Raw genomic sequence first — 22,951 nt, 5'->3', positions numbered from 1 at the left:
GTACGTGTGCTGGAGTGATTTGTGGTGGGCACAGGTATGCTTTGACACACTGTCACCCTCCCCTGAAAACTCTTGTTCCAGAGCGTGTTGTTGGGCCAATGTGGAGGGTCAGTGGCCGTGGGAAAACACAATGCTCAAAGTCCAGACTTTGACCAACCCTCTCACTCTGGACACACGCCCATAGGCTCACAGCTTCACCCAATGAATATAATATTCCAGAAACAGAAATGTGTTTTAATTAATGGGGAAAAAAGAAAAAACAAATTTTCACCCAGTTTAGGACGTGGTTAAACTGGCCACTAAAATGTCTGCGGTCCAGAGCTGCCCCCCCTGCACTGTGGGAGTTAAACCCCAGCTCCAGGACAACAAAGGTATTTTGGAGAATTACACTTCATGAGGATGGTGCATGTGTATGTGGGTTCCACTAGCTCCACACCAGCGAATAAAGGTGGACTGCCCTTTCATGCCCAGGAGCCATGGACACAGGACGGTGACCTGAACCATGGGAGCAGCCCCTCTAAAATGCAGACTCCTTCTCCGGCCTCTCTTCCCTCTCTGGAACGCCCTTCCTGGAGTCCAGGCATTGACAGTGACCTGGAGTATCTTGGTGCTAACCAGAGCAGATGGACTTCTGGTGGCTGTAATTTGAGAGAAAATCCTGGGCCAGGGTCTGCGCGACAAGAAACTTGGGTCCAGCCTTAATAGCAAGGCTTGCCACATGCCCTTGCAAAGAGAACTCCCTGCTGGTGTTCCTTACATCAGCGCCCCTTGGCCACTTAGGTAGTAGCCCACACATGCACCTCAGCTACCATTTGGTTGCATAGGGGGAGAAAGTCCATGTGACTACAGACTTCTAGTGCTGGAAAGGGCTTTGGAGAGTAGGCGTCTTCTGTTATTTTGGGGAAATTGAAGCCAGGACAGGTAGACAGCCTGGCCATGGCTATTCCCTGGTCATAAGCATGGCTGCAATGAGGCCCCAGCTGCCCCCAACCTCTCCAGAGGTCCCCACTGGAAACTCCTTCATTTTTCTCCTCATAATCAATTACACAGATCTGCCTCTGTTCCCTCAACCACATTATGAGAGGTCTACTCTGGAAGTATGTTCTGACCAGGCTTTGTGCCCATATGGACTGCACGGAAACTACGAGAATGACACTGTGTTGAAGAAGAGCTCCTGGAAGAGGTGCAAGATGGTGGCTCTCATGTCTTCTGGAGCAGCCCTGGGCTTCCATCTCAGAATACGAGCTGCCCCCTCAAACTGCCCTCTGGTGAGGGTTCGCTGGCTAAAAAAGTATAACTTTTACGTAATGTTAGATAGAATCTTCCAAGGGAAATAGGTCCCTCCACCAGGATCTGGGAGGCTAGCAGGGGCTGAGCCAGTGTGCACAGGGTGAGGGGCGTGTATTAGTTTCTTGTGGCTGATGTAACAAATTACAAGACTCAGTGGTTGACCACAATGCACACTTCTTCTCTAGTCCTGGAGGCAGAAGCCTGGAAGCGCAGTGTCACAGGGCTGGGTGGAAAACTGATGTCCTGAGTGTGAAGTGAAGTGAGGGGGCTGTTGGGGTTTTATGGTCTGATTTTACATCCCCTCTGTGAGAGCAGTGGTCCTGACTAGGACAAGGACAGGCAGAATGTGAAACTCTGTCTCCAGCCCCATGGGTACAGCGACCCCAGAGAAGAAAAGAGGGGAACATGTGTGGCAGGGAAGTCGGATAGCTCCCTATCTCCCTACTGAAGACCAGGCCTCTCTCTATGCACTGGGGACCCCTTGTCTGTGACTAGACTCACCTCTCTTCCATGAAGCCTAGAGGAGGAGGAGTTGGTGTGGCCACCTTGGCGAGCTCTCAGGTGGGAGAACAGAGCCAGGATCATGACCCTTTGCAACATCTGCCCACAGAGCTCCACTGGGTCCCTTGTTAATCTACATTGACTCTAACAGAATACTTACTCCAGTGACCAGCTTGGCATTTGACATTTGAACAAGCACAAAACGATCCTGCTTCCTAGTGGGCACTAGGTCCACCTGCCCCAGCCCAGCCCCATGGTGAGACAATAGCCTTTGTTGGGTGCAGCTCACCAACAAAACCCAGTGATTGACTGACCCTCACCGCCCTTTCCACAGGGCAGCTCGTTAAATGAAACCTGAGTGAGTGAGTCACTCACCGGAGTTTGGGAGACAAGCTGCTTATTATTTCTGCAGGTCACCAGAATCGGAGGCCTAATGGTTCCCAAGGGGCCGATGTGCTGTGAGCTGCTCTGAAACACTTCTGCTCCGATCCCTCTTGTTGGGCAGCGGGTGGTGGCAGGTTAGAAAACGGGTGTTTTCTAACAAGCAGCCGTAGAGAGAAGCATGCGAGGCAGAGGATGTACATTTGCTCAAGAACGCATGAAAGGGTCCTGAACAAGTGCAGGGCTTGAGTCGTCCCTAAATGACAGAGACATGGCCATGTCCCAGCAAGAATCATTTTGTTTGTTTTTTTTTTTTTAATTTTTTTTTTTTAATTCATTTTAGAGATGAGAGGGAGAGACAGAGAGAGAGAAGGGGGGAGGAGCTGGAAGCATCCACTCCTATATGTGCCTTGACCAGGCAAGCTCAGGGTTTTGAACCAGAGACCTCGGCATTTCTAGGTTGACGCTTTATCCACTGTGCCACCACAGGTCAGGCTTGTTTGTTTGTTTTTTTACTGGAAAACGTTTCATGGGAAGAGAAGGAAACAGAAGAATGAGGGTCAATTGCATGAGTGAAGAGCTCTTTGGATGCCCGCATTAAGGAAAAAATGTGAGCAGATTTGGCACCCTGCTTACCATGAGTGAACATGTCCAGAGCTGGTGCTCACTGGAGCACTGGACTCCTCTCCAGGACTGTCCTTCAAGGGCACCATTCTACAAGTGAGAAAATTTGTCCCTACCCTACCAAACCTCAGCTGCTGTGTGTCCCCTGAACTTTGTTGGTGTTGACAGACTAGCTCACATTAGACATGCAATGATCAGTCATTTCATTTCTCCATGATTTTCTGACACATGTTCTGGGCAAGAGTTAGCTCTTCCTAGGGCAAGGCTCATGGGATAATTGAGGCATTATTCCCTATCTGAGGAGCGTTCTACAGGCAAAGGAGTTTTGTCTTCATTTCCAAGGGGGGGAAGAACTTCTTCCCCTTTTGGGAAAAATAGATTCCTCTGTCTAAAAATCAGCACCCCCAGGGTTCTAATTAAGATTCAAAAGCAATTTCCCACTGAAGTGATGGGAGAGGGCTTCCCAGAGCTCCTCGCATCCCATTTCTGACCTGGAAGCCAGTTCCCCAAGAGTTCAGTCTGGGGGAGTGTCAAACTTTGCATCCAGTTATGATTTATGTACTTCTCTCTAGGTATGCTAAATTTCAGTAAAATTTGCATCAGAAAGTAATTACCTGGAAGTAAGTATAATACACATCTTGATTGTGATTATTTAATGGTTTACTGGTGATTTTTGTGCCATCCACAGAGGGACACCAGCAACCCCTCTGAAATGCATTGCACAGCAATACTCAACCCTGTGTGTTGACCTCAAGGACCATCTGAAGAGTTGAACCCACAGGGGCTCCTGGGAATTTTTTTGCTGACCCAGCACATTTCATTTAGGAGGAAGGAAAAGTGTGTAATTTCTTCCAGTCCTCTTTTAAATATTTCACGCAAGAGTAGACCAAATGCATATTTCTGAGTTGAGCTGACCATAGCGATTAATAGGCAGGGGAATGAGTAGAGGGAGCTGGCTGCCCAGACCTCTCAACTGTGCTGGCAGAGGCTGTGGCCCAGCACACGCTGGTCTGAAGCCCAGAAGGGTCCTGTTGGGGTCAATGGCCTGAAAAGAAGCTCTAAGCAAATTGATGGTGGCCAAGACAGTGGCTGTGATTCTAAATTTACTTATGCAGAGTTCACCTTCTGTTCATTAATTCCATAAACACTTTTTTAAAGTGACTACGACATGCCAAGCACCGTTCTACACACAGACATGGTGATTAGGAGACAGTTCTGGTCATGTCATCATGGAGCTGATGCACCAGGGCAATAATAAATGGAGCTGGGAGGCAAAATGAGGTGTGGAGGGGCAGTTATCAGATGTCCGGGCTCATGTCGGGCCCTCAGTCTGGGGCTGGCTGGCTGGCCTTTAGGAGAAGAAGTCTTGCTCTAATGTCTCCTTTAATCTCACCATTACTGAACTTCAGGAACCTCAGGCCCTTGAGATTCAGGTCATATGGACAGGCTCTTTGTGAAACTCTAACATTCTAAAAGTAAATCAGCTTCCAACTTTGAGAAGAAATAGCTTATAGGAGGGTTTGCTCGGAAGTAACCCTGCTCTGGACCTGAACCAACAAGAGGCCAGTAATGAGCAGGCTTCTGGCATGTCTGCCATTTAATGGTCCCTCGGTGATGTCAGGCAGGTCCTCTGTGGACCAGGTACCAGAGCCCAACAGAGCTCCGTCCTTATTTGGAATCTGCTGCACTGGGAGCTTGACCTGGCAGGGAAGGGGTCTCTGCTGCCCCTCGGCTCCTCTGACTGCCTGTCCACTGAGGGGCTCACAGTCCTTTGGGGCCCCCATCCCCTCCCCTTTAACTCTCACCTGCCAATGTTTGCTGACCCCTCATCATGGACACCCAATGGTAGGCATCTAGCTCATTGGCAGTTCTGAGCAGTTCTTCTAGATGCCCTTCGTTTGCTCCTCTGCCTCTTTCCCTCCGGGACAGCTATCTCAGCCCCCCCAGGTGACTGTCACTCTCCGTAATGAGCCAGATCACAGGGCCACATGCTTCCTGCCTTTGTTTCCGCTTCTCTGTGCCTGATTAAACAGGCCTTGGGGACTTTCTGTCTAAATCAAGGTGGCACCTGGTGACAGGTTGGGTGTTCAGGTGTCTTATCTGTGAAAGACAAGAACTCTCCAGACCCTGGCTGGGGCTCAAATAAACATACAGGTTTGGGTGCAGGGAGCATCAAACCTCAGACTGGAGAGAGAGTGGAGTCTGGAGGGGTGCCCCCCCTTTCTCATCGGACCCCCTGAACATCATGTGGGAGCTAAAATGTTGTGTTTTCATGGTACTGATCATTTAAGGGTACATTCTGGGAGTGTTTCTCAGAAATTGAGAAATGTCTTTGTCCACGAATCCAGTATCTTCTATTTTATTCTTTATCTCATATTTTGAACAGTCTACTCAAAAAAAGAGGAAAAACCCACGAGGCTCTGTTCGGGTGTGTAGATTTTCTGTCCTTTTAAAAAGTTCTCCGATGGAGACTTGGCAGAAATTCCAAAGCACTTTGATGTGTCTGCAAAATGGTATCAATTAATTAACATATTAATTAGTTGACTATTATAGAGTAATGATTTATGACTACATCCTATATGAATAATTTATATTTATATAAATTATAAATAAAAATTCATAAATGCAATAACAGATTAATCACTTAATTAACTATGGGGGAGGGCAGAAGCAATGTGGCCAGTGCAGTGAGCCTGGATCAGATCTGCTCACACTGGCTATAGGGCCTGGGTGAGTCCCCCAGGCGCCCTGGGACCTGCTTCCTCATTCTGAAAGGAGAATGGTGGACCCCTCATACCCTAGATAGTATGTGTGAAAGTGCTTTCCATATAGTCTAAAGCATTATACAGCTCCTGGTAAGTGTCATTAGCATAACCCATGAAATGCAATTGAGGAAGTAGACAGTGGTGTGCAAAATCTCGCCGTTGGCCTGGGTTCCATGGCCAAGTGTATGAGTATTTACCTATATAGCCCTGGGGGTGGAACCAACAGGTCCTGTGATAGTTAATGAATGCAATTTGATTTTTTTTGCAGGGTACAAAACCCTTCTGAAAGGAATTTCTGGGAAATTCAACAGTGGGGAGCTGGTGGCCATCATGGGTCCTTCCGGGGCTGGGAAGTCCACGCTCATGAACATCTTGGCCGGATACAGGTGAGCACACTTGCTGAGGAGAACGAGGCCCTCACCATATGTGGCACTGTGGCAACAATATGAATAGTGAGGCCACTTTAGTCCATTCTGTCACTCACTTCTTAAGGTTTTGTATGGCTCCAATGAAGCCTGGGCTGGGAGGAAGCCTTAAGGGGCTTTAGAATCTGTGAAGAAACAGCCCAGGAAAGAAAATGACATTGAAGGCATCAAAAGGCAGTCCCTGTTCGCTGCAGCATGATAGTGGAGACGGATGCTCAGGGTGGGGAGGTCAGGGGACAGAAAGGCTATGGCTCCCGCCGCCTCCCCAGGTTGAGCTGCTGCACTCAGAAGAGCCTTGGGGAGTAGGAATGCACATGTGTGTGGGGGTGGGAGTGACTGTGGCTGGCAGGGCTGTGCCCCTTCTGTTTCTAAAGGACACAAGGGATGCCCCAACCTGTCCACTCTGGTCACAGAAAACACCCTTCCTGGTAGAGAAGGACCATGCACACGGCTGAGTGGGTCCAGGGTGCTAGCCTCCTCCTCTTTGAGTCACATGAGCCCAGGGACCCTGCTCTGTTCCTTCCCAGGCAGCATCAGAGTCAGGAATCAGGAACTGGTTTAGATGTAGTGGCAACACCCCTGAGTATGGAGTTACAGCCTTCGGGGCAGCCAGTGTAGCCTCGGCCACACACAGGATTGCTCAGAAGCCAATCTTGGGAACCCCGCTTCTCGAGAAGCCAGGGGAGAACATCTGACCTTGTGGCCACAGGAAGGAGCATCCATGAGTATCTCTGCTTGTTTATGGGCACTTGTTACAAACATGCCATCCCGGGAGGCGGCCCTCCACCTTCCCCTTTCTGGGCATTTTCTCTGTGCAGTTCATTCCTGTGAGTGGTAGGGCTGCACCAGGTCTCCGTGCATCCTGTCCCCATGTCTCTATGGCAGATGGTCCAGCTGGGATGGTGCCAGGAGAGGCTGCCTCTCTCTCAGGCCCTCCACAGCCCTGGAGGGGTGGGGGAAGAGGAGCTGGGCTGAGTCCTCTCCTGGCCTTTCAGGGAGACCGGCATGAAGGGGGCCGTCCTCATCAACGGCATGCCCCGGGACCTGCGCTGCTTCCGGAAGGTGTCCTGTTACATCATGCAGGATGACATGCTGCTGCCACACCTCACCGTCCAGGAGGCTATGATGGTGAGCAATGTACCCCTCCTCTGTTAGCAGGAGCTGCACTCAGCGTGGGCCTGGGGCTCTGCCAGGCTCCCCGCCTCCCCCGGCAGAATTCTGACACTGGCCATGCTTTCTGGACAGCTCCAGTGAAAACAAACCCCTCAACTCTGGGTTCTCATAAACCTTGAAAGGCAAAATTAAGGTTGAATTCCTGAGAAAGTTATTGACCCGACTGATGTGGTGACCCCTGCTAAGATGACCATAGTCCTACCCCCTTCATTTAAGGGTCTTCTCTTCCCATCAGCTGTCCTTCAGTTCTTTGTGGCTTTGGGCCCAGGTTTCAGTCAGCCTGGTGTAGGGTTAAGACCCCGAGGGTCTCATCCTCTAATTCACCTGCCTGCCGGGTGGGGGAGTGAACCAGTGTTGCCTGCCCACCTGCTGGGTCCCAGGCCCTGCACTCACATAGCCTGGCAGTCATCAGACATGGAATTCTGCGAGAGCACGTAAGAGAGGCAGCCTCCAGGGTAGAGCTGCTAGCCCAGGATCCTAATCATCGGGGTTCAGATGGCCTGGTCCCCATGCTCTTTGAGCAGACCACAACCAAGCCAAGTGCCCTGACCTGGACTTCCAGGGCCACTTTCTTAAAAGTCCCAGCCCACACCAACAGGGACCACTTTGACCCAGGTGTGGGCAGCGAGAGCTACAACAATGTCTCTTAGTGAGAAGAGACAAGAAGGCCCCTCAGCCGCCCTTTGCTCATCATAATGTGTTTTGTGGCAATGCTTGGGTTTTCTGCTTTTTCCTCATCTGCTGTAACAGGGCCTCTGGGCCACTTCTGGCACATTCTGTGACATTCTCAGCCTGTCTGCCTTGTGCTCTGGTCCATGGACGGGGTCCACCTTAGTTTTCCAGCCTTAAAAGGTCTTGCCCTGCACCCCTTGTGGGCACTGAGCAAAGCTTCCTTCTCTGACATCGGAGAGTGGCGGCTGCCCAGTCTTTCACCCCAAGGGCAGTTCCAAGGGGATCTTAGCTAAGGGAAGCAGAGTAAGATGTCAGCTATGTGATCCGCTCCTTAACCCGCTTTGTGGGGAAACAGAAAGGAGGGCCCTGCGTGGTTGTCCCTCTCATCGCCCCTGGTACTCCGTGTTCTGGAAGCCAGGGAACACCTCTCCCCCTGGCTGGCCTCCCCGAGAAAGCACGCGCACTGGGCACCCTGATTGTTTATCTGGCTTCCAAACCAGTGTCCGACGAGGGCACTGGGAACTTGGGAGGAGTGGCACACAGAATAGTAAGTTTGCAGATACGAACTTTAAGCATCCCCTGTTGACTCCTGACTTGCCACTTCATTTCATCTCAGGGGACCAGGGAGAAACTTCACTTTGATTTCTGGCTCAGTTGCTGCTTTCTTTTGCAAACTTTTGGTGACTTCTGTTGTCATCTTCCCCCTCCTCCTAACTTCTCACCAGGCTCTGCTATGAAATCCATTTATTCCCAGAATTAAATTAAATGAGATTTTCAATTGAAGCCGTGATATCTTTTATTCTTTGAGGTCTTATCACACACACAGGAATGATCCTGGCACCCAGCCTTGAGTGTGCATTTTCACGTGCTGCTTCTGACCCTCACAACCACTAGGCCTACTGAGAAGTAACACTTGATGTCACTGGGCAAGCAGCTGTCTTAACTGAGCTACCTAGGCCTGGCCCTGTCTGATGCTGGAACTGTGGCCTGTTCTCCATTCTCCCCTGCATCTCAGTCTGTCATTGATCCTCATGGCAACTTCACCAGCTCACTGCTGGGCAGGTTGTCACCTCACCATGTGCTTGTGAGGAAACTGAGGTTCCATGTTTCCCAAAGCTACAGAAGTTGGCAGAGCAGAACCAAGGCGACACTGAGCATGATGCTGACTACTCAGGGTTTTTCCGAGCCGGGTCAGGGGCCCTGGAGTGTGCTGCCAAACAGAATCTCAAATAAAACAACAATATAACTGGAGTCCTGATACATAGCACTTGCCAATTTCTGTGGTGTAAATGCTCCCAAGTACTCTGTAATGAAAAATGGATCGTTTTAAGCTATCAATGATTTAACAGGTGACTTGTGAGATTCCTAAGTATGTATATATACCACTAGCCTTCATGCCCCTGAGGCCTGGGGTCTCCTTATCTCTCAGTTGCCCACAACATCTAACTTCTCCAATGGACACAGCAGCAGATTCAACAGAGAGAGCGGGGAGCGCCCCAGACACGCAGTGCTCTCCTAGTCCCCACCTTCGTTGAGCCAAGGGAGACAGGAGACCAAGACCTCTTCTGAGGATTTTCTTCCAGCTCTGGGGCTCTTGGCCTATGATATATAGCCTGTGAGGTTTGCCCTGCTGAGGGTTGTCGGTTCCCACTCCACACTGTATTCCTCATCCCCTGCAGGTGTCTGCACATCTGAAGCTCCAGGAGAAAGATGAAGGCAGAAAGGAGATGGTAAGTGTGTGCTTTTGGGTCACAACTGGCCCAGAAAGTGCCTAAACTCCATTTGGCAAACACATGTGTGGGGACTTTTTGGCACTGGTTTTCTTGGTTTGTCTGCTTGCCTTGTGTGGGGGAGGAGAACTGTGACATCTCAGTGTGCTGCGCTCTAGCCTGGCAGCCGGGAGTGGCCACTCTCTGCAAGAGCCACAGCCTTGACCCCTCCTCCCACTTCCCCCCATCCTGGCACTGCCATACAAACAGAGCAAGGACAAAGCAGGACACAGCAGGACACCAGCCTGTGGGCTGAGGTGGTCAGGAGGCCAGACCTCAGGGTCAGCCCAGGCGCTGCCCCTTTTCATGTTTAATATGCTTTCTGCTCAATTGTTTTAAATAAAATACTAACAATGAAGATGGTTAGTCATTCATTTAAAAATAACCAGCCTCCACCCACGCACATACACTTGCCAGAAGAAATTTGATTCTCACGTGTTATTAACCAGCCTTTTCAAAATAAAATGAACAAGTTTCCAGGGTGAGTAAGACCTTCTAACCCTTGCATGGCTCCTTCAATTCCCCAGATCCCAGGAGCAGGGAGGGTGCTGGGTAAGCAGACCCAGCGGGGAGCTCCAGATATGCCCCATTTTTTGTTGGGGGACCCAATCGATATTTACACACATCTTAGGGAAACTCAGCTTCTGTCTTCACTGCTCCATGGTGAGCACCAGTGGGATTTTCACTATAAGAATAGAAATTCTTCTTATAAAACATTATCTTGTCTTCTAAGGCCCTTGCAGGGCCACAGCCTTGCAGTGGAAAGAGCAGAGTTTGCATGCAGGGTTAGCCCCAGTGGTGCAAGGTGGCTCCTCATGTTTTGATGGAAAAGGGGAGGACTAATTGGATACAGTGAAACATGCTGAGGAGATTCTACTAGCAATTCTATTTACCGCTGTTCCCTTTCCTGTCCCACATAATAGTTACTGTTACATAAACATAGACCACCTTGGCATGAAAAGAAATACTGACATCTTTCAGGTTCCTCCTTTCCCTCCCTGTCCTTTCTCCTTGCCCCACTGCACCCTTCAGAACTCTTACGGTTCAACCCTTCATGGAGGGCTAACTGCACAGTGTAGATGGAAGAGACCCATTTCTGTGACCAGTGAACTTTGTTGCTGCTGTAGATGTATCACATAGAACTCTTTTCTGAGTTGGAAAAGAATAAGTACATTTAATGGAAACAAAAGCAGAGACATGGAAAACATGGAAACAACGTGTGTTTCTTTCTCTCGTCAACTGAAGGTTGTAGGCATCACCCACAGGAACCCCCAGCTTCAAGTGCAGTAAAGAGGAAAACTTGAAGCCCTGGCCAGTTGGCTCAATGGAAGGAACGTTGGCCCAATATGTGGATGTCCTGGTTCGATCCCCAGTCAGGGCATACAAGAGAAGTGACTATCTGCTTCTTTTCCCCTCCCTCTCCCTCTTCTCTCCTTCCCTCTCACAACCAGTGGCTCAGTTGCTTTGAGTGTCTGCCTCAGGCACTAAAAATAGCTCTGTTGATCCAAGCTTTGGCCCAAGATCGGGGTTGCCAGGTAAATGCCAGTTGGGATGCATGCGGGAGTCTATCTCCCCTCCTTTCTCAGAAAGAAAGAAGAAAGGAAACAAGAAAGGAAAGAAGGAAGGAAGGAAGGAAGGAAGGAAGGAAGGAAGGAAGGAAGGAAGGAAGGAAGGAAGGAAGGGAGGGAACTTGATTCAATGAAAACAGCTCAATTGTAACACAGTGTGGCAAAGGGGAGTCCCTTTAGCCCTGGCCTCCCAGGTCCCACTGGATAACCTCGAGCCTCTGCCTGCAGTGCTCTGGGCTTACATCTGTAATGAAGGGATGGAAGGCTAGGCTCCCCTGCCTTTGGGGCAGCATGAGGCTGATTTAGGTAATGCCTTTAACATGTCTGACCTGTGCAGAACAGCATGATCCATTAGTAGGCCATGGAAGACTTCCCTATAGCATGACCCACATGGTCCAGGCTGTCTGTGTGGGCAAAGGGGGCTGAGGAAGGGGGCCTGTGCTGGCAGGCTGGGGGGACAGGTACATGTTTCCCTGCTGCCTTTCTATTTTGAGAAGCACAACCAGCTCTCCTTTTACCTCCTTTGTCTGTTTTGCCAGCTTTGTCTGTTTATGTCAAGACCTTCAGAGGCAGCTCCCAGACCCAGCCACATGGCTGGCATCGTGTAATTCAGCCCCATGCTGCCCTGAAGGCCCTGGTCCATGGACGGGGTTCACCTTGGTTTTCCAGCCTTGAAAAGTCTTGCCCTGCACCCCTTGTGGGCACTGAGCAAAGCTTCCTTCTCTGGCATCAGAGAGTGGCGGCTGCCCAGTCTTTCACCCCAAGGGCAGTTCCAAGGGGATCTTAGCTAAGGGAAGCAGAGTAAGGTGTCAGCTATGTGATCTGCTCCTTAACCTGTTTTGTGGGGAAACAGAAAGGAGGGCCCTGCGTGGTTGTTCCTCTCATCGTCCCTGGTACTCCGTGTTCTGGAAGCCAGGGAACACCTCTCCCCCTGGCTGGCATCCCCGAGAAAGCACGTGCGCTGGGCACCCTGATTGTTTATCTGGCCTTCTATTCCCTCCTTACAGACAGAAGCCCAGAGCGCTGGCAGCAATGGCCCCAAGTAACTGGTCCAGGCCTTGAGGAAAGGCCACAGGAACCTACTCTGCCTGCTTAAGCAGAAGGGACAGGTGGATGGTAGCTTTCTAGATAGGGAATGGAGGTATCTCCTGGGAGGGCCTGCCTGAGTGCATGTCCTCCATGTGCCTGGCCTAAGGCACAGACCAGAAGGTGCCATGTGCTGTTCTCTGCTGAATTTACATTCAGCCAATCAGGGTCTTCCCTGGACTGTGTGGCTCAGTCATCCCCAGGGAATGAGAGCCTTGCACCTCTGTCCAGATTTGTCTGATTGAACAAGGCAATGAGCCACCACTGCAGAGCTGACAAGTGTGCTTGGGTCCTGAATATGTTCCTTGCTGGAAGTCCACAGTCTGGGCCCACCAGCTCATCCTCCTGGTCCTCAGCTATGTGGAGGTCCCATCTCCGCCAGGGATCTATCAACAGGATTGTGTGATTATTTTAAGGACAACAAACTTGTCAGATGCCCTGACTCATTTCCCTCCAACTCGCTGCATGGAAGCACAATAGGTTGGAATGTTCTGGCCAGAGTGGACTGTGTTGTCAAGCCTTCCTGGTTTCCCAGAAAAGTAGCCTCAGCCCTCAAGACCCTGCAGGGAGGGGGCTTCCTTAAGAACAAGGTCCCCGGGGCCAGATATTGATATTGTTCTTCGTAACTCATTGAGACAAAACTAGCCTGCCAAGAGTCACTCTTGGGAGACCACTGGAGAAAACAAGCCAGATGGGCGGGAAAGGGAAGGCACCGTTTGGCCTCCATCTACCCCCAGCACCGCCTCCAGAGGGGCTGGGGACACTCGGCCGTGAGTAGCCAGCCTCAGAGGAAATGGACCGGCCAAGCCTAGAATAACCAGCACAACCCTTTATCCTGTGGCTGTGGCCTGTGGTTCTGGCTGCACAGAAAGGGAAGTATGCCAGAATGGGCCGTTTCTACCTCCCCTACCTTGATAACCTTTTCTAAGTGACTTCACTGCCCTTATTTCTGGGTCAGTGTCCTTTAAAGGCACTACATTGTAGAAGGGGCAGTGGAATGGGGTTTAGGGATGAACAAGAGAGAGGATAAGCAGGATTGGAACCCAGGCCTGTCTGACCAGCCTGTGGAGCAGCAGTGTCCCAGCTGTCTGTCATTGGAGACAGATTTTGTACTGACTGTGCTTAAAGTAATTCAAGAGCCGGAATGGAAATTTTCTTCCTTGTGAGTTCTTTCTCCTTTTGGATGACCTCATCTCCCCAGAGAAGCTGCTTGACCAGGTCCACCCAGATGGACTAAGGAGCCACCAGGGGCTGGGATGATGGCCAGGCGAATTCTGGGGGGATCCCCAGGAGATACTGGATCAATAATCCAATCAGACAGGGAGGGCTCAGTGCACAGTGGACTGTCTGAATCTCAGTGGCCAGCCTGAGTGTCAGGTGGGAAGTTGGCCGTCGTGGGAGGGACTGGCTGCTTCAGGCAGTTTTATTGTCTTGCTGCCCATTCAGAGACCATGTTTTCCTATTGCCAAGTGCAAAGGGGTCTCCATTCCTTCTTTCCAAGCAGACTGGCTATATGGTTGTGTGTCTACAGGAGTTGCTCTACTAGTAATGGTGTCATTAATAGCTGCTGTCAATTAAACACTTACGTGTGCCAAACACTTTCATTTATTATCTCATTTCACCTGGTGGCCCTCCCTTTGTGCTGGTCAGAAACCTGGTCATCTGTCCATCTATGTGTTCATCAATCTACCCATTCTACAGATGCTTACAATGCTTACCACACACCTTCCCTGACCTGACTCTGAGCTAGGCTTATAAGAGAGAGTCATAGCAGAAGGCAGGACATGGACTCCATGCAGGCGGTCCTATTCACCACTGCTTTTAGCCTGCCGGGCCCATGTCAGGACCTTCGACATGTAAATGGACAGCCGCGGTGGGATTTGCATCAGTCTCTGTGTTCCTGGGAGCGAGGTGGGGTAGCAGCAGGTTTTCATGTGGGCGCTGGAGGTGACATGTGATGGGAAGTCCCTGATGACCACTCTTGACTCTGCCACTTCCCTCAGGTCAAAGAGATCCTGACAGCTCTGGGCTTGCTGCCTTGTGCCAACACGCGGACTGGAAGCCTCTCAGGTGGGCAGCGGAAGCGCCTGGCCATTGCCCTGGAGCTGGTGAACAACCCTCCCGTCATGTTTTTCGATGAGCCAACCAGGTATTCAGGAGCAGCGGGGGGAAGAACCCTGACCTCTCTGCCAGCAGGTTTTATAGGGGCCCCCACTGTAGCTTCAGGAGGGGGAGGCATGAGCCCTGCCTGCCCTGTCTTTTTTTGCTTCTATTTTGGGGTCACAGAACAGAGGCCTGCCTTGCCCCATGCTCCCTGTCTGAAACAAGGAGACACCCCTGGGCTCAGGCTGTACACAGACCTACCTAGCGTACTTTGAATGTGGGCATGGTTTGTGGGTCCCGCAAACATCTCATAGTGCCCCTTGACTTGCAGTGGCCTGGACAGCGCCTCCTGCTTCCAGGTGGTCTCCCTGATGAAGGGGCTGGCGCAGGGAGGGAGGTCCATCATCTGCACCATCCACCAGCCCAGTGCCAAGCTCTTCGAGCTATTTGACCAGGTATGCAGACCCTGCTGTGATTGGAACCAGTGAACCCGAATTCTGGGTACTCGGCTTCCCCTGAGTTCATGGGGTCATCTTCATTGCTGAGTGACCTTCAGTGTTAGGTTTCATAAGATGTTTAAGCCATAGCAGCCAAGAAAGGGGTAGGAACAGCTGGCCAGTGTCCTCTCTCTGGGGTGGGTGTGTGGCCACAAGAACTAAGGTGAATCACTGACCTTGCTGAGGCTTCATTAGCTCCCGTTACAATAGAGAAATACCGGTTTTACTGAATTAGATGTCAGGTTATTTGTATGAATATCATGTGTATAAACCTTAGGTTTTGATATTATTATGAGCAAAAAAGAAAATGTCTCAAGAATTTCAATATATATGGCTCTAGAATCTTTCCTGAGCAGGTAGGTGCTTGGTTAGTGTAAAAAAAAAAAAAAAAAGGCAATATAATAAAAATAATTCAGGACCTCATGATATCCTCAGTTTTCCTTGTCTTATGGATTTCCATGTGAACTTTAACAGTCTTTGGGAAGTAATGTAGAGAGAAAGAGGAAAGTCAGACAGATGATAGATAGATGATAGATAGGTAGATAGATGATAGATAGATAGATAGATAGAGAATAGAGATGGATGGGTGGGATAGATGGATGGATGGATGGATGGATGGATGGGTGGATGGAGGGTGGATGCGTGGGTGGATGGAGGGTGGATGCGTAGATGGATGCGTGGGTGGGTGGGTAGATGGAGGACTGGAAGTATGGCTGAGTAGGTGGTAACCAATGGGTGGGTGGATGTGGGTGGGCTGAAGGCACCTGTTACTTTATAGAGGCAGGCAAGGTTGATGCTTACCTCTTCTTGCTTTCTTCCAGCTCTATGTCCTGAGTCAAGGACAATGTGTGTACCGGGGGAAAGTTTCCAATCTTGTACCGTATTTGAGGGATTTAGGTCTGAACTGCCCAACCTACCACAACCCAGCCGATTTTGGTAAGTAGAGACCTGACGGGAAAGAAAAGGAAGGATATTTTTGTTTGTTTGTTTGTTTGTTTTTTGTGTGTGTGTTTTTTAATTTTTACCATTCCTGGTGGGTTTCTACTTAAACCAGAGCTCCCAGTCAGGAATTACTTGAATATTCCACAGAGAGCTCAAGTGCCATCCTGTGGAGGAACTTGTAAAGACAGAGAAAAAGAGGTTATTTTTCCTCCAGATAAAAGATCTGGCAACTATATAGTGAGGGAGCTGTTGTTCGGAGCGATATTTTCTAACATTTTTATGTTAAGCTGGTTTAAAGGAAGTTAGTCCTAATAAGAAATAACCCTTTGCCTTGCCTGTGGTGCACAGAGGATAAAGTGTCAACTGGAATGCTGAGGTCGCTGATTCAAAACCCTGAGCTTGTCCAATGAGGACACATACGAGAAACAATTACTACAAGCTGATGCTTCCTGTTCATCTCCCTGACTTTCTCTCTCTATCCTCTCTCTAAAATCAATAAATAAAATCTTTAAAAAAGAAAGAAAGAAAGAACCTTTTAAAAATGGTTTTGATTAATGGATTTGTTAAAATGCTGATTTAAATTTTGACCAAACATAACAAAAAAAAGGTGAACTTGAAGTCCAGCTGTCAGGCTAATGGTCCCAGCTGCTTGTCTCTCCATGTCGACGGCGGGCTGTGATGCTTAACAGCCAACTGCATCCTCACTCGCATAGGCCTGTGATCTGTGAGCTCTCAGCCTGGACGCTGCTTGCTCCCAGGGCACCCTCTCTGCCTTCTGCCCCCCAGCCACTGAACTTGGGGTCCAGTCTATGCCATCACACCCTGCCTTCCTGGAGTGGCTGTAACAAAGCACCATAGATTGGGTGGACTAAAACAACAGGAATTCATTCTCTCATAGTTCTGGAGGCCAGAAGTCAAGGTGTTGGCAGGGTCCTCCAGCTTCTGGTGGCTCCAGCATTCCTTGGCTTATGACCTCATCACTTCAGTCTCTGTCCCTGTCTTCACACAGCATTTTTCTCTATGTGTCTGTGCCCTCTCCTGGGCTTATAAGGACACTAGTCATTGGATTTAGGGCCCATCCTAAATCCAGGATAATTTCACCTCAAGACCAATTACATCTGCAAAGGACCTTTTCCAAATAAGGTCCCATTCTGAGGTTCTAGGTGGACCTGAATATTTGGGTAATGCTATTCAACCCACTGCAGCCCTCCCACTTGATCTACTTGTCACCAGCCTTTCTCACTCAGTTGCTTTTCTTTCAAACATCTGGCCACACTCCCAGGATTTCATATTTTCTATAACAGCATCTCCCAAAATGTGTTCCTGGGAAATGCTTCCCTTACAGAAGTGATAGGGTGAGAACCAGAAGGTGAGGGGGACAGAGAGCTTTGTTTAAAGGCACCAGAATGAGTAGTTTATAGTTACATATTTGTTCATGAGAGAGAAAAATGGTTGGGACAGGTGTGCTGAGCAAGGGGAGGGTAGTGAAGTTCAAAGCCTGCAAAGGGGTGAGAACCCAGAGGGAAGGACAGACAGGAGGAGAAACAGGGTACATAGGGCCTCGAGGGAGCCCCAGAAAGGGTAGGGGTATCAGCTGGAGAAAGGACTAGAGGTGCACAGAGAGTGGCCATTGGAGAGGTGGGTATGAGTGACCAGCAGACCAGGCCGTGCTGAGCTTGTGTGTATCCTTGATGATGTTCTGGTGGGACCCCTGTGTCCTGGTTTACAACTGGATCTAGAGGGCTTGGGGAAAGCAGCATGCTGGTTTTGTCGGGGAAGGGGGATACAACCTGAAATCCAGCCTTGGAACTTTGGGCATTAGCTAAAATGTCATTGAGGTGAGGGGCCAGGACCGGGGGTGGGGGTGGGGACATGAGGAAGGAGAGGACAGACAGACAAGAAAAGAGCATGGGGGCGACAGGAAGGATGAACAGTCACTACGAACAGCAAGGGGGAACCAGGAGAGGAATGGGGCAGAGTGAAACCCTGAATGAGTTTGGAGTGCGGAGGAGGCCTGCCGCTGGGGGCCAAGAAAGGACAATGGGAGCAATCCCAGGGTGGGTGGAGGAGACACTCCCTGGGGATCTGAGAGGTAGGGCTGATGGTCCCAGACTTCAATGCCCTGAGAGGTCCAAGCACATGGCAGGCCTGGGCACCCCTTTTTCCGTGTGCTGAAGCTCTCATCATACATACTGCCGCAGCTATGTTAAAGCTGGTTCCTTTCATTCCCAGGCTCCTGATGTGATAAATGATCTTGTTGGGGGGTGAGAGAGCTGAAAGAACATTGCTTGCTAAATGATTTTATCATGTGATCATCATCATGCAGCTGGTATATAGTCAGTTAAAGACATTCTCACAGGAGTCGTGGCTCTGGAGTGGCCAACATGGCAGAGGCCCATTGTTCACATTGGCGATCTCGGGCGCCTGTCCTGGATGGGGCCTGGCTGACCACACACACCTGTGTCTCATGCAGTCATGGAGGTGGCGTCTGGCGAGTACGGTGACCAGAATAGCCGCCTGGTGAGAGCCATCCGCGAGGGCATGTGCGACTCGGACTACAGGAGAGAGGCTGGGGGGGATGCCGAAGTGAACCCCTTCCTTTGGCACCGACCCTCTGAAGAGGTAAAGCAGGCAAAACGATTGAAGGGGCTGAGAAAGGTAATCCCACCCCCAGCCCAGGGAAGCGCTCAGCATTTTGCCCCCCATGGCATGGCACTCTTTCTTATCTGTGGGGAAATGTGTCATGGGCAGGGAGGGGTCTCACAACCTCTTCCTTCTTGGTGTGTCCTCAGGACTCTGCTTCCATGGAAGGCTGTCACAGCTTCTCCGCCAGCTGCCTCACCCAGTTCTGCATCCTGTTCAAAAGGACTTTCCTGAGCATCATGAGGGATTCAGTAAGCGTGTTTGCACTCATCTCTTGTGACAAAGGAAGCTGCAGGTCATTTTTGGGTGTATCCCTCCTGACTGAGCATTCAGACTGTTGTTCCTCCATTCGCATTAGTCAGCTTTCACTCTGTGATGCTGCTGTGACAAACACTCCCTAAATGTCAGGCGCCGCAACAGTAAATACAGTATTTATGTCTTGCTCGTGTTCCCTGTTGGTGGCTGAGTGTTATGACTCTGCGCTGTGTTTCTTCTTATCCTGGGGCACCGAACGGAGAAACAGCTCCTTTCTAGACTGTGAGAGAGGGAAAGTGCAAGGGAGAAACCAAGTATAAAACTTTTCATGGCCACTTGTCACTTGTGCTTATGTTCCTCTGGCCAAAGCAAGTCACATGGCCAACCATGATGTCAGGGAGTATAGTCCTCCCTCAGAAAAGCTTGAGAAGGGATAAGGCACTGGAGTGGTATGGAGGTTTATCGGGCTGCCAGTGGTGAATGGTTAAGAACCATAGTACTATGCACCTTTAATGTGGATAATCTGACAACCTGCCCAAGAGGGGCTGGGTGCTCATTGGGCCTCTGAGACCTAATCTGAAAAATGGGGGGGCTTATAGCAACCCACGCTGCGTGTTGTTACAGTCCTTCAGGGGTGGGCTTCTGATATATCCATTCTTTATCCCTTCCTCCATCATCATTGTCACTTGTCTTCTGCTCTGAAGGGAGACAGACTTTACTGGCCATGTTTGGACAACTCTGTTTTAACAGCAATGCAGTGTTATATATGTGTATGTGTGTGTGAGAGAGAACAAAAGAGAGAGAGAGCCAGTTTAGGGTCAGAGACTTGTTTTTCTAGAGGAGAAGGGGCAAGGATGAAGTATGAGGCTGGCCACGGATGATGCTCCGGAGGCCTTGGCCCCAGTGTCCGTCATGGCCTGACCCCCCAGATTCCAGGAGCATAACAACCATGTCCGCCCCCAGGTCTTGACACACCTGAGGATCACCTCTCACATTGGCATCGGGCTCCTCATCGGCCTGCTGTACTTGGGGATTGGGAACGAAGCCAAGAAGGTCCTGAGTAACTCTGGCTTCCTCTTCTTCTCCATGCTGTTCCTCATGTTTGCAGCTCTCATGCCCACCGTGCTCACCTGTGAGTGCCCGCCTGACCACAGGCCTCCCTCTCCTTCATTATCTGTCATTCCAACCCACTAATCGGGGACTGATATGATGGCTCAACCAAGATGTGCGTTTTCTGAACATACATTGTCTTGTTTTTTAAAATACCCTTGTCCTTGTAGACAGATATAGGTATTATTATATTTTTTGTTAGACAAGAAACTGCATACTATATTTAAGCCAAAGGATTGAATCACTAATAGAAGAGTTTTACGCATGGTGGAAGGCTGATGCGAGAGAGAAATTCCTAAAAAGTTTTCTAATCAGGGGCCCCTTAAATTCTACTGCTTACCTCATTCAGTTATTAAGACAGCCCTGATACAGCCAAATTAGTGAGTGGGTAAAACTATTTTAGATGGATTTCTGTGCAAGTCTAAATCATTTGCAGAGGAAGCTGCCCTTGGCCACTTGAGGCTGACAGTGTAGAAGCCCGTTGCTTCAGCAGAACTCCAGCATAAACCCTTCCTCCCCACAATGCCTCCTCCCTAAATCGCCTGAAATTTCCAGGACCAGCTTGCAAGGTCTTGCCCACAGGAAAGAATCACATTGTTACAGTTACTCAATGAGAATAAATTGAGTAAAAAATGCTTATATTTATCACTAAAATAATTTTCAGTATTCTCATAGATACTCTCCTCTCGATGGCTCCTCAGTTTATAAAAATTGTTTCCCAGGCTATTAAATCAGTCCTTACCTTTTTCATCCAAACGCCAAGTATTGTTAAGTGTTGAAAGGCCCATGTCTTGGCACAGGCCAGGTCATCTGTGCCAATATTTGGCACACTGGTTGTGTTGCTGACCCCTTTTCCATTTCCTGGCTCCTAGTTCCCCTAGAGATGGGAGTGTTTCTTCGGGAACACCTGAATTACTGGTACAGCCTGAAGGCCTACTACCTGGCCAAGACTATGGCCGATGTCCCCTTCCAGGTATGTATGCAAAGGGTGTGTATTTGAAGAGGGGCAAGAATTCTTCATCATCTCCTGTAAAACAGCATGGAAAAAAGTTGATTTCCATGCAAGGGTGATGGACCCTGTGTTTCCAGATCATGTTCCCAGTGGCCTACTGCAGCATCGTGTACTGGATGACGTCACAGCCATCTGACGCCGTGCGGTTTGTCCTGTTTGCTGCACTGGGCACCATGACCTCACTGGTGGCGCAGTCCCTGGGCCTCCTGATTGGAGCTGCCTCCACGTCCCTGCAGGTACCAGTCAAGGAAACGTCTCCCTGCTGCCCTGGTGGGGCTCAGTACCTCCCCCCTCCTCCTAGTTCCACCCTACCTTCCTAGATGGGCTTCACCAGGTCAGTCTCCGGTCAGGACTCAGGTTGTCCTGGCTGGTGAGGATTGGCACGTCAACAGCAGCAGGTGCCCTTATGTGGCACAGAGTGCATGCCCGGTGCTGTTCTCAGTGCTTTCCATATAATGGCCTGTTTAGTCCCAACCTCCCCCCCCCCCCCAAGCTAGGTGTGTACTATCCTCATCTTACAGGTGAGGACACTGAGACCCAGAGAGGCCGTGTGATTTGGTCACCATCACACAACCGGCTCAGATGCCAAGCTCTCAATGCCTAAGTTTTGTTGCTTCAGGGGACCCATTCAGTCATCCCTCAACCACCATTACACCCAGAGGTAGATTAAGGTCGGTTGAGGCCCCGGCGCAGAAAAATTGAGCCCCTTAAAAAAGAGACAGGGAAAATAAAAATATATGTTAACCATATTTTAAAATAAATAAAAACTAGTATATACTATTAATGTTAAAATTGCACATATGAAACCAAACTCGGTGTCATTAGAAAATAGTATAAAGTTGGGGTTTTGCTGGGCCCTTCAGAAGTTGGGGCCCAGGGCGCGTGCCTGGTGCGCCCACCATTAAACCTGCCTCTGATTACACGCCCCTCTTCTTCCCCACCTCCTCAGTCCCTCTATGTGCCCCTTCAAGACTCCTGGTACCACCCATCCATAACCTGCTACACGCATGTGCACTTGCATTTCGGCACCTCCGTGGCTTCAGGGAGCTCAAGCCCGGCCTTTCCTTAAAAGCAAAGCCAGAACTCGAGTGAATCATGAGCACCAGAAAGCAAGCTGCTCACGCCCCAAACCAGATGCTTCTCTATGCCATCCTGGCCCTTGGATGACCCATCCTAAAAACTGGTCTTTTCCAGCGATCCATGTGACTGTCCAAGAATGTGGCCTCCAGGGGCCACCTGAGGAGAAAGCTAGGCAGACTGTAAGCTCTCTTTGTGTCCTCTCAGGTGGCAACCTTCGTGGGCCCTGTGACAGCCATTCCTGTCCTCCTCTTCTCAGGATTTTTTGTCAGCTTTGACACCATCCCAGCCTACCTGCAGTGGATGTCCTATATCTCCTATGTCAGGTAGTGCGTGCATGCATGCGTGTGTGTGTGTGTGTGTGTGTATGTGTGTGTGGTGTGGAGGGGGGCTCCATAACTTGGGAGCTCTACGGTGACAGAGGGAAGAGGACTCTTGTTAACATGAAGATGCTTATAAAAGCCACGTCTTGGATGGGCCTGTATTTTGGTCCTTTGGAGAGCCACCCTCAGGGAACATTTCTACCTTTTAGGCACTTTGTACATCTCTGAATCAAACAGTACTCATAACACATTTCTGAACATTGTAAACCCCAGTAAGAAACCCAGTGGAAAACAGGTCATGACATAAACATCCTAATGTTGTTGGACATGAGTATTCTGGCACTCAGCACTGGGTCAGACAGCATGCGCTGCACTCAGGGGTGGTCTGGCACGTTGGTCTTCAGTGGGCCACGCTGGTCTTCAGAGTTTTTCTGCCCAGCTGTGCCAATTCAGCATGACACGCAGGTCCCAAGTCAGAACAAGCTTTTCTGCTCTAGAGTGTCAGTTCAGACCCAGGTATATTGTTCTGGGAAAACAAACTCGACACAGAGCCCTCATACAAAGTTTCAGCAGCCTGTGCGTGCACCAACGCCAAGACATCTGACACCCGTGTCTTTTTAGCGTGTTTGTTCTGACAATGGAGGGCTGGCAAGGAACAATAGGTGGGGCACAAATGTGTTGTTAGAGTGCTGTGTGGCACTTGGAAGGATAGCAGAACCTCTGATCAATCTAACT

At 49.8% G+C, this 22,951-nt stretch overlaps 1 protein-coding gene across 2 annotated transcripts in view; it reads left to right on the top strand.

Annotated features, from left to right (window-relative positions):
* Nucleotides 1-22,951, top strand: part of ABCG1 (ATP binding cassette subfamily G member 1) — a 65,638-nt gene that overhangs the window by 33,825 nt on the left and 8,862 nt on the right. The window contains exons 3-14 of one of the 2 annotated variants that reach the window (XM_066370120.1): nucleotides 5,830-5,947; nucleotides 6,982-7,114; nucleotides 9,511-9,561; nucleotides 14,258-14,403; nucleotides 14,689-14,812; nucleotides 15,676-15,790; nucleotides 18,270-18,418; nucleotides 18,589-18,690; nucleotides 19,658-19,826; nucleotides 20,677-20,777; nucleotides 20,894-21,052; nucleotides 22,101-22,219. In XM_066370120.1, coding sequence (XP_066226217.1) covers nucleotides 5,830-5,947; nucleotides 6,982-7,114; nucleotides 9,511-9,561; nucleotides 14,258-14,403; nucleotides 14,689-14,812; nucleotides 15,676-15,790; nucleotides 18,270-18,418; nucleotides 18,589-18,690; nucleotides 19,658-19,826; nucleotides 20,677-20,777; nucleotides 20,894-21,052; nucleotides 22,101-22,219 — 1,486 coding nt within the window. Of the gene's footprint in view, nucleotides 1-5,829; nucleotides 5,948-6,981; nucleotides 7,115-9,510; nucleotides 9,562-14,257; nucleotides 14,404-14,688; nucleotides 14,813-15,675; nucleotides 15,791-18,269; nucleotides 18,455-18,588; nucleotides 18,691-19,657; nucleotides 19,827-20,676; nucleotides 20,778-20,893; nucleotides 21,053-22,100; nucleotides 22,220-22,951 lie in introns of both variants that reach the window. The other variant, XM_066370119.1, reaches the window with a different exon arrangement.

Source organism: Saccopteryx leptura, chromosome 2, assembly GCF_036850995.1.
Source record: "Saccopteryx leptura isolate mSacLep1 chromosome 2, mSacLep1_pri_phased_curated, whole genome shotgun sequence".
In the NCBI taxonomy this organism is placed as follows: Eukaryota; Metazoa; Chordata; class Mammalia; order Chiroptera; family Emballonuridae; genus Saccopteryx; species Saccopteryx leptura.
The sequence above is the reverse complement of the archived record's forward strand: the minus strand, read 5'-3'. Positions and strand labels throughout refer to the sequence as shown.